This window comes from Colletotrichum siamense, assembly GCF_013390195.1.
Source record: "Colletotrichum siamense strain Cg363 chromosome Unknown KSG_Cg363_contig07, whole genome shotgun sequence".
Lineage (NCBI taxonomy): Eukaryota > Fungi > Ascomycota > Sordariomycetes > Glomerellales > Glomerellaceae > Colletotrichum > Colletotrichum siamense.
Genome location: NW_023501020.1, coordinates 1,018,161 through 1,033,136, shown reverse-complemented (window position 1 = coordinate 1,033,136; position 14,976 = coordinate 1,018,161). Strand labels below are relative to the sequence as shown.

At 54.2% G+C, this 14,976-nt stretch overlaps 2 protein-coding genes across 2 annotated transcripts; both read left to right on the top strand.

Moving 5' to 3' along the window:
* Nucleotides 1–278: 278 nt before the first annotated feature.
* Nucleotides 279–6,730, top strand: CGCS363_v010604 (Heat shock protein sti1-like protein; the record flags this gene model as incomplete). The annotated part of the gene is made up of 11 exons (XM_036642453.1): nt 279–349; nt 412–716; nt 769–1,988; nt 2,059–2,203; nt 2,831–5,356; nt 5,423–5,661; nt 5,712–6,020; nt 6,069–6,179; nt 6,232–6,322; nt 6,379–6,614; nt 6,728–6,730. The coding sequence occupies 11 exons, from the start codon at nt 279–281 to the stop codon at nt 6,728–6,730; spliced, it is 5,256 nt and encodes a 1,751-aa protein (XP_036492179.1).
* A 435-nt stretch (nt 6,731–7,165) lies between these two features.
* On the top strand, nt 7,166–7,902 carry CGCS363_v010603 (uncharacterized protein; the record flags this gene model as incomplete). Its single annotated transcript, XM_036642452.1, has 2 exons — nt 7,166–7,622; nt 7,682–7,902. The coding sequence occupies 2 exons, from the start codon at nt 7,166–7,168 to the stop codon at nt 7,900–7,902; spliced, it is 678 nt and encodes a 225-aa protein (XP_036492176.1).
* Nucleotides 7,903–14,976: the final 7,074 nt, after the last annotated feature.

The following is a 14,976-nucleotide window of genomic DNA, read 5'->3' as shown; positions in this document are numbered from 1 at the left end:
AACAGCTAGAAGGCACTCGGGTGGTGAGCTTTTGGGCCTGTTCTGGGGCTCTGTTTTCTTTCTGCCTTTCGTCCCGCCTTGCCTGACTGAACCCCGCGGCCTGAAATCTTGGTCTTCTCCCTCTGCATCTTCTTCTCACCACGATTAGAAACCCTCACAAATACCCCCCTTTCGACGAACATACCCGCGACTGTAATTACAAGCTGCTGTTTTTTTGTTCTCTAATTTTCGAAACGTTCATTCCCAAGGCATAGCACGAAAACAAACACACATCAGCCATGGCTTCCGCAGACGAGCTCAAGGCTCTCGGCAACAAGGCCATTGCCGAGAAGAACTTTGACGAGGCTGTGTAAGTAACTCGGAGCATTCGACATGGGAGACGAAATTCAGAGCTGACAAGAAACTGTGCAGCGCCAAGTTCACCGAGGCCATCGCCCTCCAACCCGAGAACCACATCCTCTACAGCAACCGTTCGGCCGCTTACGCCTCCAAGAAGGACTGGCAAAAGGCGCTGGACGACGCGAACAAGACGACAGAGATCAAGCCCGACTGGCCCAAGGGCTGGGGACGCAAGGGAACCGCCTACTACGGCCTGGGCGACCTGCTCGCTGCCAACGACGCCTACGAGGAGGGACTCAAGGTCGACCCCAACAATGCCGGCCTGAAGAAGGATCTCGCCGCTGTGCAGAAGGCCATGAAGGCGGAAGCTGGTGGTGGTATGTTCTTACCTATATGACCTGCTACCTTTCGAGAAGCTAACGACAACAGACGCCGGAGACCCGGGTCTCGGCCTCGGCAACATGTTCAACGACCCCCAGCTCCTCCAGAAGCTCGCCGCGAACCCCAAGACGAGCTCGTTCCTCTCCGACCCCACCTTCATGGCCAAGCTCCAGCAGATGAAGGAGAACCCCAAGGCCTCCCCCGACCTTTTCAGCGACCCCCGCATGCTGCAGGTCCTCGGCGTCCTCATGGGCGTCGACATGCAGATGGGCATGCCCGACGACATGCCCGGCGCCTCCAAGGACACCGAGATGCCCGACGCCCCCGCTCCCCAGTCGAAGCCCGCTGCCCCCAAGAAGGCGCCCACCCCCGAGCCGGAACCCGAGCCCGAAGAGCTGGACGAGGAGGCCCTGGAGAAGAAGAAGGCCAAGGAGGCAGCCGACAAGGAGAAGGCCCTGGGCACCGAGAACTACAAGAAGCGCAACTTCGATCAGGCCATCGAGCACTACACCAAGGCCTGGGAGCTGCACAAGGACATCACCTACCTGAACAACCTGGGCGCCGCCTACTTTGAGAAGGGCGACTACGAGAAGGCCATCGAGGCGTGCACCAAGGCCGTCGAGGAGGGCCGCGCCATCTACGCCGACTTCAAGATGATCGCCAAGTCGTACGCCCGCATCGGCACCGCATACGAGAAGCAGGGCAACCTCGACCTCGCCATCGAGAACTACAAGAAGTCGCTCACCGAGCACCGCACGCCCGACGTCAACGCCAAGTTGCGCGCCGCGGAGCGCACCAAGACGGAGCAGTCGCGCCTCGCGTACATCGACCCGGCCAAGGCCGAGGAGGCGCGCGAGGAGGGAAACAAGAAGTTCAAGGAGAGCGACTGGCCGGGCGCGGTGGCGGCGTACAGCGAGATGATCAAGCGCGCGCCGGACGACCCGCGCGGCTACAGCAACCGCGCCGCGGCGTTCGTCAAGCTGCTCGAGTTCCCCAGCGCCGTCGAGGACTGCAACACGGCCATCAAGAAGGACGCGACCTTCATCCGCGCGTACATCCGCAAGGCACAGGCCTTCTTCGGCATGCGCGAGTACTCCAAGTGCGTCGACGCGTGCACCGAGGCGGCCAAGGTCGACCTCGAGCACCACAAGGGCGCCAACGCGCGCGAGATTGAGCAGCAGCAGCAGAAGGCGTTCAACGCCATGTACTCGGCGCGGGAGAACGAGACTGAGGACCAGACGCGGGAGCGGCTGGCCAAGGACCCCGAGGTGAGTAGCCGCCAGTCGAGATTTAAACTCCTTCCGTCTGTAACAAGGATACTAACGAGTTTTCGCACAGATCATGAGCATCATGCAGGACCCCATCATGCAGTCCATCCTCCAGCAGGCGCAGTCGGATCCGGCGGCGCTGACGGAGCACATGAAGAACCCCGAAATCAGGTCAAAGATCCAGAAGCTGGTGGCGGCGGGAGTGATCCGCGTCGGTCGGTAAGCCGGGGTGATTGGAAAGGGAGAGGCGTTTGTGGTGGGTGGGTGAGTGAGGGAAGACATGAGGTAAAATGGTCATGTGTAATGGTTGGACGATGAAATGCTTTGACACCAAAAAAAAAGTTTTTACTAGGTCATTCGTAATGGTTGCGAAATGTGACCCCGACAATGGTGATTTCCCCACGTGAGAGGCGCGACCCCGAAATGTCTCAAATGCCTGGCTGCATGACCGATCGCCTTGGATCTCAGAGAGCGTCCGTCGTCTGAGGTTCTTGAGGCAGCGCCGGCACTTGTCGGATTTTAAGACCAGGACCCATTCCGCCGCGCTTTTTCGTGGTCGGATGAGGTCCCGTAATTGTGCGCTCGTGTAAGTGTCACCCGCTTCACGATGACTGTCAGCGGGACGGCGCGAGGTGGTTTTCAGATGAGGAGAGATGGCGACTTATACAGGATGATTCTCTTTCCTTTGTTTCTCAATTTGGCTCTGTTTTGAATCTGGTCTCTCACATGAATCTATGCGACGCTCTTTTTTGTAACCGCAGCCATGGATTCCCACTCTCCCATGAAAGAAGGCAAGCGAAACTCCCCTACCTCCCCTCCTCTGCTGTACTGACGATGAAAAGCATACATCCAACTCATAGAAGTAATCGCCACATCGCCCCCGGACCCGCCGTCCCCAGCTCTCCACCTCATCGCCTCCCTCCCCTCCGTGCTCCGCTACGTCGACGAAGACAACCGCACCGTCCTGCACCACGCCGCCCGCCTCGGCCGCGCCGAGATCGTCCGCGCCGCCATCTCTACCGCCGGGCCCGACGCGATCGTCGACCCCCTCGACGCGGACAGATGCACGCCCCTGCACCTCGCGAGCCGAAATGGCCACCTCGAGGTCGTCACCACCCTCCTCGCCGCGGGCGCCGACGTCCGCGCGGAGGAGAGCTTCGACGAGACGCCGCTGCACGAGGCCGCGCGCAACGGGCACGCTGAGATCGCAAGGGTCCTGATCGCGGCTGGCGCGGTGGTGGACGCGCCGAATCGCGACTGCGGGACGGCGCTGCACGTTGGCGCGAGACGGGGCATGGAGGCGGTGGTTGAGGTGTTGCTGGAGGCCGGGGCGAATCCGGCGACGAGGGATGCGGTGGGGGATACGCCGCTGCATGACGCGGCGAGGGGCGGGCACGAGGGGGTTGTGATGGCGTTGTTGGAGACGGGGATGGTCTCCATCGAAGCGCAGAACGCGAACGATTTCACGCCCTTGAGCGTCGCGGCACGGCATGGGCGGGAGGCGATTGTGCGGATGCTGGTTGAGCAGGGGGCAGACGTGGACAGTCTGTCGAATGAGTATTGCACGCCGCTGCACCAGGCGGCGTCGGAGGGGCACGACGGGGTTGTGAGGATATTGATCGCGGCGGGCGCGGATGTGGATCTGCAGGACCGGGATGAGCAGACGGCGCTGCATGCGGGCGTGATGTTTGAGCACGCGGCGGTGGTGGCGAGTCTGTTGGCGGCGGAGGCGGATGTGAATTTGAGGGATACGGAGGACTGTACGCCGCTGCACCACGCGGTGAAGAACGAGAACAAGGCGATGGTGCGGGATCTGCTGGAGGCTGGGGCGGATCCGACGGTGATTAGCGCGACGGGGGAGACGCCGCAGAGTTTGGCGCGGGTGCTGAACCGGAATTCGATCGCGGATTTGTGTGAGGCGCCGCAGGTGAAGGTGAGGCAGGGGGTGGTGTCGAATTTCCGGCCGAAGCGGTGCAGGCCGCCGGGCAGGCCGAATCAGGAGGATGAGAGGGAGGCGTGCCGGCATTTTAAGGGGCTGTTTTGGTGTCCGACGAGCGAGGTGAGGTTTGAGGGGCTGAGTGTGTGGGATATGTTGTACGATCCGGAGACGGAGCTGCGGTTGACGCCGAGGATGCCGGCTGTGGTGGGGACGCCGAAGGGTGGTGGGGCGGCGACGCCGGTGCGCAGTCCCGGCGCGAGTCCGGTGCGCAGCCCTGCGGTGTCGCCGGGGGCCAGTCCGGCTGCGAGCCCGCCGCGGAGCCCGTTGCTTTCGCCCCCGGGAACGACTGCCGGGGGGTTGACGATGAAGGAGATGAAGAGGGGCCAGCAGCAGCGCCGGCGCAAGAGTTCGTACGCGAGCCGAATGCCGGAGAGGCCGGTGAAGAGGTGGCTGCACCTGCCTGCGAATAATGTGGCGTGGGTGATGGATCTGGTGCAGCGCGTGTGCGCGATGGATCATAGGACGGACGCGGAATGTAACCGGATCATGGCGTTTATTGAGGAGACGTTCCATGAGATGCGGACGGGGGAGTTCTACCGCCGGCCGCATTTTAAGATGGAGGCTGCTGCTGCTGCTGCCGAGGAGGCGGTGGGGCTGGGAGTTGGACCGCCGACGCCGCCCATCACGCAGCCGACAGCGACAACGCCTGGCGGGAGGATGTTCTCGATGGTGCTGCCCATAATCGACGTCGACATCGACGAGGGCACGAAAAACAGCCTCCGGAACGTGCAGATCGGGGACGAGGCGCGGCTGATGCGGCCCCTGGAGATGGTCGCCGGCAACGACAGACGCGTTGTAGTCCCGCAAGGAGCTGCCGGTGGTGGGACGCAGCGACGGCACCCCCTAACCGCGATGCCGACTAACCTCCAGCACTACCTCTTCCCGCACCTCGCGCACTTCGACGCCATGGCCAAACTGCGCGCGAGCTTCACCAAGTCGGAGTACCACGTCCCGCGGCCGCTGGACCAGTCCTACCACGAAGCCCTGAGCGCGGCGGACCTGGCGCTGCGCAACGAGAGCCAGGTGCTCTTCCGGTACCTGCGGCGGGTCGAGGGGCGGTTGGTCGCGGAACAACAGCAACAGCAGACGGCGGAGGAGGAGGTGTGTCCGCCGCCGCTGGTGGAGGACGCGCAGGGGCAGGGGAAGAGCCCGTTTGAGAGGCACGTGCAGCGGACGTTCTCGCGGCAGGCGAGCTCGAAGCAGAAGAAGACGGACGGGACGAAGGCGGAGCTGGGGAGGATGGCGGGGCGGCAGGACCAGGCGAGTAGTGTGCAGGCGAAGATTTCGCGGGAGAAGAGGAGGATGGATACGGAGAGGCGGAAGCAGATTTTGTGTGTGGCGCAGCTTTGGGTGTGGAGGATTGACGAGAGTGAGTTTGTTTTTCTGGAGGAACGAAAGTTTAGGAGGGAGAGGTTGTTTGCTGACGACGGAGCAGATACGATCATCACTGCGTTCCCTGATCGGTGGGATAACAAGAACGCCAAGACGCTTCTGAACGAGATCAAGCATCGCGTTTTGGGGATCAGGGATCTGAGGTCTGAGGACACGGATATGATGCGGATTGTGGAGAGTATCCTCGAAAGCGCGCTGGGATACAGCGAGGAAGAGTTTCACTTTCAGTTTGAGGGGCCGAAGAGTTATTGCACCGTGTTTGCGTCTTCAATTGCTCACGTTGTAAGTCATGATTCTATGGCTTCGATCTCACGGGTGCTAACGATGGCCAGTCAAATGAGGCAATGAAGCGCTACGCCGAGTTCAAGGCGTCCATCAAGAAGATGGGCACGTCCAAGACTGTGTTGGACGACCTAAGAGCCGAAATTGAGCTTCTCCAGGAGATTGACGACATCCGAGAAGAGATCAACATGATCAAGCGTGTGCTACGGTCTCAAGAGCGTGTGTATGAGGAGTTTAGGGGCTCGGAGATTGGGGAGAAGTGTGGGGACGGGAAGGATGCGGCGAGGAAGGCGTTCAAGCATCCGACCTTGGACTTCTTCAAGAGGTTGGAGGAGGATGCTAACCGTGTGCGAGACTCGGTAGGTTGGCACGATTTCTGAGTATGCACGAGTGCTGACAGTAAGCAGATCACGACATTATTGGATCTCAGGCAACGCGAGGCGAACATCGAAGAGGCTCTATCGGCCAGCGAGCAGTCCAAGATCCTCTTCATCTTCACCGGCGCCACCGTCGTTTTTGTAAATTGTACCACTCATGTAACATCTGACACGATCTGACAAAGTTTCACAGGCTCCCCTCTCGTGGGCAACCGGCATTTTCGAGGTTAGCATCGAAGGTCTGGCCAGCCCCACCACTGCAGGCACACTGATCATCGCATGTGGTACGTAACACCGGTGTCCGTCTCGCTTGCCATGCAACATCTAACGTGATACCCAGTGCTGAGTCTCTTCGGCACCCTGCTCCTCATCGCCTTGTCTCTCCAGATCTACGAGTTCATCACACAGGGCAAGGCGAAGCAGATGTACCAGAACGTGTGGAACTTCTTCGAGATTAGGAGGAAGGACAAGGCTGCTTCTAGCTCGAAGAGCTCTCCACCCTCATCATTGGATGCGTCAACACAATTGAGTAGGCAGAGGAGATCTTCGCTCTCGCAGCCCGTTGCTGCCACGGCTGTGAGTGAGAGAAAACCTATTCGAAAGAGGCTTGCGGCTTTGAGGCCGAGGCATCGGAGAAGAGACGAGGAGAAGGCCATCTCGGAGAAATGAATCTAATTTTCATCTCTGAGTAATGAGATCGAGGTCTTCATGTTGCAAGTTCCCCCTCATGCTAGTCTGCTGCCAACTGTCGATCGTGTTGATAATTATCCATCTTGTCTCTTATTGCTAGTTCATTCTCATCTTGATGTTTATCTCTCTTGTTGCATAAAAAAGATCAAGGAAGCAACGTGCATAGAGACATCATCCGAGGCCTGGAGGCTATTGCTGGTATCCCCGTAGCTGCAGCAATGCCGAGCTTACCCTGGTCGGAACGACTGGGGTTTAGATGCAAGAGAAAATAAGCCTTCGATACTACCTGGCCAATAATATACTGACGCCAAGTCTAAAGAATCAATCTAGTCTCGGGTGCCTGCGGGGATCTGTTTGCACTCAGGAACTTAGCAACCATCATCCTGAGTTGTGCCAGGCATCAACATCGACAACAAGACCACATTCGGTGTGTGAACATGTCCACTGAAGCTTGCATATCGCAGGGAGAAAACGCCGGTCCGACGTATGACCGGGATGCTATTGTTGGAAGCATCAACCGATACTATGAACTGCTTTCCAAGATGGTCTCAATCAGACCTGAACACATCGCTTACTCACCCGAAGGAGGCTGGGGCGACGACATCATCCCCCTCGAGAACCTGCGACGCCTCGGCTTCAACGACACGACGATTGACCTGGTCCGACATCTTCCGTATGTCACCAGCCGCAGGCCCATATTCCCGTCTACCCAGAGCATCAACTATTTCCGAAATATCCTTTGTGGGCCTGAAGAGAACTATCAACTCGAGGACCCCAATCTTGTCGGACTCTGGCCGTTGCCAGAGGGAAGAATCCCACAAGGCATAGTCCCACTGTCCCAACCACTGGGAGGAGACAGGCTGGGGATGTGGTGGTTGCTCGACACCAATACAGGTGGGTAGGCCGTCTGGTCGGGCTGAAAGTCCCTGTTATCTAATCCTTTTGCATCGCAGGCGAGCTCATTGCTCATGACGCATACATCTCGAGACCGGAGGAGGAGATCCCGGAAAACGAGCGATGGCGCACAGCGAGACCCATACCCGCCGTTGCCTATTTCGATGGGTTATGCGAGGACATGATCTCGCTGGAGATGTTTCCCGTGCCGTGGATTCCAACAGGAGCGAGTGGCAGATGTGGCAACCGAAGTGGATGCGAGCTCATCAGAAATGGATAGATGTGAGTATACCTACTCTGAGATAAATTATGCCGGAGAGTACACCCATATACTGATTTGACGCACAGGAGGCTCAGAAAATCTATCGGAAGTGCCGTTGGCCGAACTTGCAGAGATTCCAGCGTCAGAAATGCCGCAAGCTTCTGGTTGAGATGCAGGACAGGCTCACCGCCGAGGATAACGAGGAACGAGAGAAGAGAAGCGCGGATGCTTCGAAGACCTGGAGATAAGTAACATGTTTAACAACGGGTGTAGATGGGAACAGACGTTTGCAACACGTTTTGGACCCAGTGCCATAATGACCATGAATCGATCATCTCCAACGAGGGAAGTTTGAGTCGAGAGTCCCCGATGCCGTTGCAAATTATAATCCGTTTCTTCACGAAGCTTCCGATCCAAGATCTTCCCGTTTCGAAAATAAGGAATCATTACTTACGAGTCGTACTATTTGCTACAGCGTCAAGCCACTCGAAGTTGTTGTGTGGTACGAAATCATGCGGGGTACGACGGGCTGTAGAAGGAAACTGTAAGTATCAAAACCTGGGACTCCTATCAAACCATGCCACAGGTACGTGGACATACAGGCAGCTTTCCGGGCCAATTATCGCGCGATATCTCTCAGCCCACCTCACCAGGATCTTTTGCTCATCCTCATAAATAAGGTCAGCCTACCACATGGTGACCGGATAATAGTAATAGCTAGCAAATGATCACGAGCGAACAACAGAAACAGAAATGGATGAGGCGATGAGGATTACAGATACGACATAGCACCAGTGGCATTGGCATTATTTGCTACAATTCACGTCACACGCCACCTGTCACAACGGTGCTCAACTGAGAGTACACAAGGATCATTTGCTGGAAGGACTCCGCCCGTATCACCAATCGCTGCACGTCGCCTTTGGTGTTCAACGTAGCAGTCAACAGCCTTGGTGCTCAAGAGAAACTAAGAATGCCTACCCCTCCGTCGACTATTCAAACTCGAGCACCGGTTGCAAGTAAATCGAACTAACGCATGCCCTTTTTAGATTGCAGCACCCTTGCATGCGCCCACTTCATATTTCGAACCTCAATGCATCTGAAACCACATTCGTTCAGAAAGTCCCAAGCGTCATGGATTCCATCAATATCGTTGACAATCTCCCACGAAACCTGGACCGACCCTCGGGAAGCTGTCTACGGCGACAATCAACTGGGGACATCCAGCACCCAGATTCTGCAACCAGAGACTCTCCGCAGATACGAAGAGCGAGGTCTCTCTCTGCTCATCGAGACCCCCACTATAGAATGGATCAAGCGATTGTGAGGGAAAACGTGGGGGGTAGCCAACCTCTTTACGTCTTCGCCAGTGATTCATCCGAGGAGCAGCAAGAAACAACCCTCGCAGAGGAGGAAGTTGCGAGCTCCTCTCACGATGACATCGAAGATCGGAGACCACAGCTAGCCAAAGACGAGGCAAATTGGCGTCCATGGTGGCTTCAGCCTCTTATTCTCGGTGGCTTTGCTGGCCTCTTTCTCTCCGCAGCGATCGCGCTCGCTGGCATGGTGTGGTACTCTGAGACACATCATGGCCTATGCTCAACACGACGAGGACTGGAATACAACTGGCGATTTGGCCCAACTGCCGGTGAGCTGTCACTTTGAAACATTGAGTAGATACCTTGTGGTGTGGTCGTCTAATGCCTCTCATGTAGTTCTCACTATTGTGGCTGGTCTTTGGGCAAGAGTGAGCCTCCAGGCTGCCAGATACACGCCTTGGATGGAACTCCGTCGCAAAGGGGTCAATAATGGCCTTGAACTATCTCTCGACTACACATCGATGCTGTTTCCAATCGTCATCTTCCAATCATTACGCCGAAAGCATTATCTTGTGTTTTTGGTATTCATCGTCTCAATCCTTGTCTCCCTTCAAACAGTCCTGGCTCCAGGACTCTATCGGCTTGCAGAAGTTCCAGTCTGGCACGACAACAATATTCGAGTGCTCGATGCCTTCAACCTATCGACTTTTGAGAGAAGCTCGCAACTTACCAAGCCTATATACATCCCTGGCCATATTGTTCTTAGCACAGGGGCCGATTTAGACTCTAGCGCGTACTATATTCCTCGAGCTATCCACGACTTCAAGATGCTTACCCCTTTCGGCGTTGCAGAGAACGCTGCGTATCAGATTTTCGAGCCACGTGGAAGTGTTGGTGCCCCAGTAAAGCTTATCGTGGATGGGTTCGTCATGAATTTCCATTGCCTCAAGCTAGATAGTTATACAGTCACAAAGGCGCAGCTTCTGGAGAACCCCGATTCGAATATGACAAGTCGAGTTGGCTTCGACCTAAGTATTAACTTTGAGAATTGCAAGAACATATCGCATTCCATCGACCAATACTATAATGAAAACTCCGACGTGGAGAGTTTCACGGACTGGAATGTGGAATACCTCCCCGGCGGGAGTCGACGGTGTCCAAATCTCCCTGGACAAGCCAATCAACTCATCTACTATTCTAGTACTTTGGCGCTGGGCGTGAAGAATTCTTCTTATCCAAGGCTTGTTGGATTTGCAGCAATCGTTTGCTCAGAAACATCATGGATATCGCCGGTGGAAATTATCGACAATGGATCAAGGCCTATTCTCAACATTTTACCAAATCAATCTCAGATTCCATACAACGTCAGCATTTGGTCTGCGATCATGAAAAGCGTTCCGTTTCTCAATGTGAGATTCCAAGCACCCTTGTCTGGCCAAGCGAAATATGGGCCACTTGGAATATGGTTGCAGTTTCAAGATAAGAAAGAGCCGAGTGAAGATTTCTTGCTCAACACAACAGACGTCTTATACGATGCTATGATGGGAGTGACAAGTCGACTTGGCCCATACATTGCTCATTATCATTTTCGACAAACCAATATTTCTGTCATTCCTGGGCAGTTACGAAGGAATACCGAAAGATTGGCCGTCGTACTCCCGATTGGGGTTTCCATGCTTGTCATATTCACAGCCATGGCTTTAATCTCGTGTTTCGTTATGCTGCGATACAAGAACGATAGCTTAGTATGGCAACGAGATCCAGCAACTGCTCTCGGCGGCATCATGTTTCTTCGTCATCATGGTCCGGACCTGCATCATGAGGCCCCGCAGCCCAAACGCAATGTCGCACAGATAGACTGGGGATGCAGCCAGTTTGTACCAATTGTCCTGAGATCTTGGGCCCAGGTTGTATTCATGCTTGTGGTTCTTGGGGTTATCATCGCCCTTATCTGTACTCTTGAAAAGTCAAGAATCGAGGATGGCATTGCAGCAATAGAGGGACGGTGGTATCTTTTGTGGACTTCGCTCCCTACAACCATAATGTTGGGTGTTGCTTCCTACGTCACTTCCTATGACACTTCAACCAGGGCCTTACATACGCTGTATTCTCTCTCCACTGGACCTTGCACAGCAAAAGTCTCCGATACGGCGCCTTTGGATATGTCGCAGATACGGGCAATGTTCCACGTGATTCGACGAAGAACGGGGTCGATGATTCTGCTTCAAATTTCGGTTAACATGAGCATACTCTTAACGACCATCGCTTCCACTTTGCTGCAGGTTGAGCCTGTACCAAAGGGGACTCGTTTCGAGCTCACACAATTGAGCACCTTTAGCAACAGAACCATTGATTGGAAAAACATTGAAGACTATCGAGACAATAGAGCTAAGTTGGGAAGTATGCTACTACGGAGAGGAGAGGGAAACATCACCTATCCGCCAAACACTTATCTCGACCTCGCCTTCCCCGGCATCAGTAAGATTGAACCATCAATCGTGCAGACCGCTAAGGACGCTACGGTCGAGATTTCGCTGCCAGCAGCTAGTCTTCTGTCTATTTGTCAGGAGGCTGAGGTGGACATTGTATACACAACGGATCAGAACCGTAACGTCATCACACAGCCATTGAAGAACGACAACCGCGGAGTTACTATCGCGATTCCAGAGGACCAGGAACATGATGTCTCTTCCATCGTGAATATGGAATTCGCGTGCGAAGATGGGAGCCGCAGGCATACTACCCGGAAATTTCCGGCATGGAAGAGGCTTTTTGACCTAAAATGGTCTATAGATGCGGACACCGAATCCGTGTGTCAGCCAGAGGGACCCTCCGGACCCACTGACTCTGAACCAGCTTATTCAAAGACCCTACTCTTGACTTGGTCGAAGTGGGATTATACCGCAAAACGGTTTGCTTCCTTCCGTGCCTGGACATGTCACGACTCATGGACCCAGGTAATGGTGGCTGTTAAACTGATCATGGTAGATGGCGAGCTAGCCATCGATCACAATAACCCACCTCGCCCTGACAATCTAACCATGCGCCCTTGGTACCGCTCTTTGCCCCTGCCCTATCTCGACAATACTGAAGACGGGTCCTCGGGTATTCACGATCTTGGTACCGCCTATCCTCTCACTAGTTCTTCTATGAGACCAGAAGAAGCAGGAAATATGAGTAGACCCTTCAGTCTGGTGATGAAGCCTTATGGAGATATTCATTTGGAAGACTTTGGGAATCAAGAAATGGATGACAGAATACTCGAAGCACTCAATCGAAATCGTGCAATTCTTAGCGCTCAACTACTCAACGTTGAGAATCGACTCAGTCTAGAAGAGATCGCCATCCCAGGGTCACGATTCCCATTGGAGGCCGTTGTGGTCGACTACGAGGCTAAGCAGCTAACACAAAACACAGTCCCAACTTACACGCTTGTGGCAATTCTCAGTTTTATTTTCGCGGCTCACCTTATGATCGTTTGCTCCAAAGTCCTTCGACGTTTCTTTGGTTGGCGAAAGGGTCTTCTTGACTTGGATGTCAAGGGTTTGGCACCCGATGGCTTCAACAGCATTGCCATGACGACTGCCCTCCTTCAGTCTTCAAACGCAATACAACACATGCCATCACAACTTAATCTATCAAAAGGCGAGACGTATGAACAGCTACGAGGTCTTCGATTCCGCCTGGGCTGGTTTCGGAGGGAAAGTGATCAGACAAGGCACTTCACAGTCGGAGTTTTGGCCGACGAGAATTTCACCTTCCTTGGAACTAAGAAGGAGTTGGACACAAAAGAGTTCCAAAAGAAGGTCGAGTCTGATTGACCCACACGCATAAAGTATCTTGGTCAAGAAATCATTGTCGCAGGCGAGCAATTCAGTCCTCACTAAACTTCAGCTTAAGGTCTCAAAATCACCACTGGCGACCAATTTAAATTATTCTTCCTATGTCTCAAGCTATAAAAAGTTCAACTAGGGAAATTAAAAGTTTGAACACCTCCTCTGCATCGCCTCCAGATCTGGCGAAAGACCTTGATCAAAAGAATGGGGCAACCTTTGCGAGATTTCGAAGTCGCCCGCGACCTCCCTCTTGGACGAAGATCGAACGGCGACATTGGAAACGCCACACATGCACTGCAAGACCAAATATCGCGTGCCCTGTCTATGCAACGTGAAAATCCTGATAAATATGACGCGCCGGTACAAGACGATGTTGCGTTGAACAATGATATTGGGAGCCGTCCCTGGGGATATTTATATCAATGGACAGTCTGGACCTCAAGATGCCTCGAGAAAAGACTTTTCGGACTCTAAACAATATGGCCTCAGTTGGCCTCATTGGAGGACCTGATTGCGTGCCGCAGTTGCCCAAGAACCTTTACAACTTTGGGTCAGTTACGGAGATGGGTTACATCACGAGTGACTAAACGAGTGGCACAATATCGGTGCATAGGACCCAAAGAAGAGCAACGCAACTGATCTCGAAAGCACCGAGAAACCGAAAACACACACGTCCTTCCAAATAAGGAAATATTATCCCGCCATACCCCGTCATACTCCGTAATTCTGGTCAAAGTTGCGCAGATACATAAATTGGCGTCTCCGACCTGCCCCACACACGAGGCGAGAAACTCCAAAATAACATAGATTAGTCCGCAATTGCGTTCTTGGCTACCAACACACCAAGCTTTATCCTCCGCACTCGGGCCACGATCGGCCGATCCTCCATGGCTTAATCTGCAAGGGATGATGCCATCATAACCAGGGGCGAGTGTAATGCCATGCAAGGCGCTCGAATGTTGACCTCTGAAGCCGGAGGGGCTCCATGCTGTCACTTTCCAAGTGTAACATGAAATCAAGTGGAAATAGACGAAGATCTTACCTGTGAGTCCTACAATTCCAGATGAGTCAGAGTTCAGTCATCACGAGGCCACATCCAGCTTTTTGGTCTGGTCCTCATATACATTAAAATCAATGACAAAGGGTTTGCATAGTCAAAGTTCTAACAGAGCTGGCCAGGATACAGGGCTCTTTGGAATTTGTGCTTCGACGGAGGCCGGATACTTCAATAACTCAGATGTATGACAAAGAATAAGAGACGCCTTTGAGAGAGGCTTTCCCCCTTGGTGTTAAGTCTCTAAGTTGTCAACTTCACCCAGAATACAGGCCATAAGCCAACGGAAGCGTGGGCGTTGGCGCCTGGCCTGTATTTTATGGGATCATGAATGCTAGGTACTTTCCGTATGTTTCCATTCATCCTTCAGGTAGACATCAAGGCGTCGGCTGTAGCTCCTGATCCGTTGACGCCAGGCCACCCGTATCAAAGCCCTCACCAATCCCAGTTGGGAGGCCGACCCGGCAATGACCCACATCAGAGTCTCAACCATCGGTTCGGGACTCTTCGGCGTGCCGACCGGAGACAATCCGCTTCCGATGGTGGTGCCCCATCGCTCTCCAATAAAGGCGGGATGTCCGTTCGGTTCGGGATCTGGCAAAACCATGTACTTAGCGTATGCTGGATTTCAATTCTCGCTGCTACAGCTAGCGTCCATGGTACGATGCTCCTGCAGATACGAGAAATTGGCAGGGTACTTTGCAACAGCATTGAAAGCCGGCATGGCCTTATAGTGATGGGCTCTCGTTAGATGCTCGGGGGATCCTATATTAAGGATGAGAATCATGCGGGCGCAGTAATCCCGTTCAAAATATTAGACGTTCACAGTGGCGCAACAGCAGAGTAGTACATTGCATCCACACGCTTCTTTGATTTCACAAGT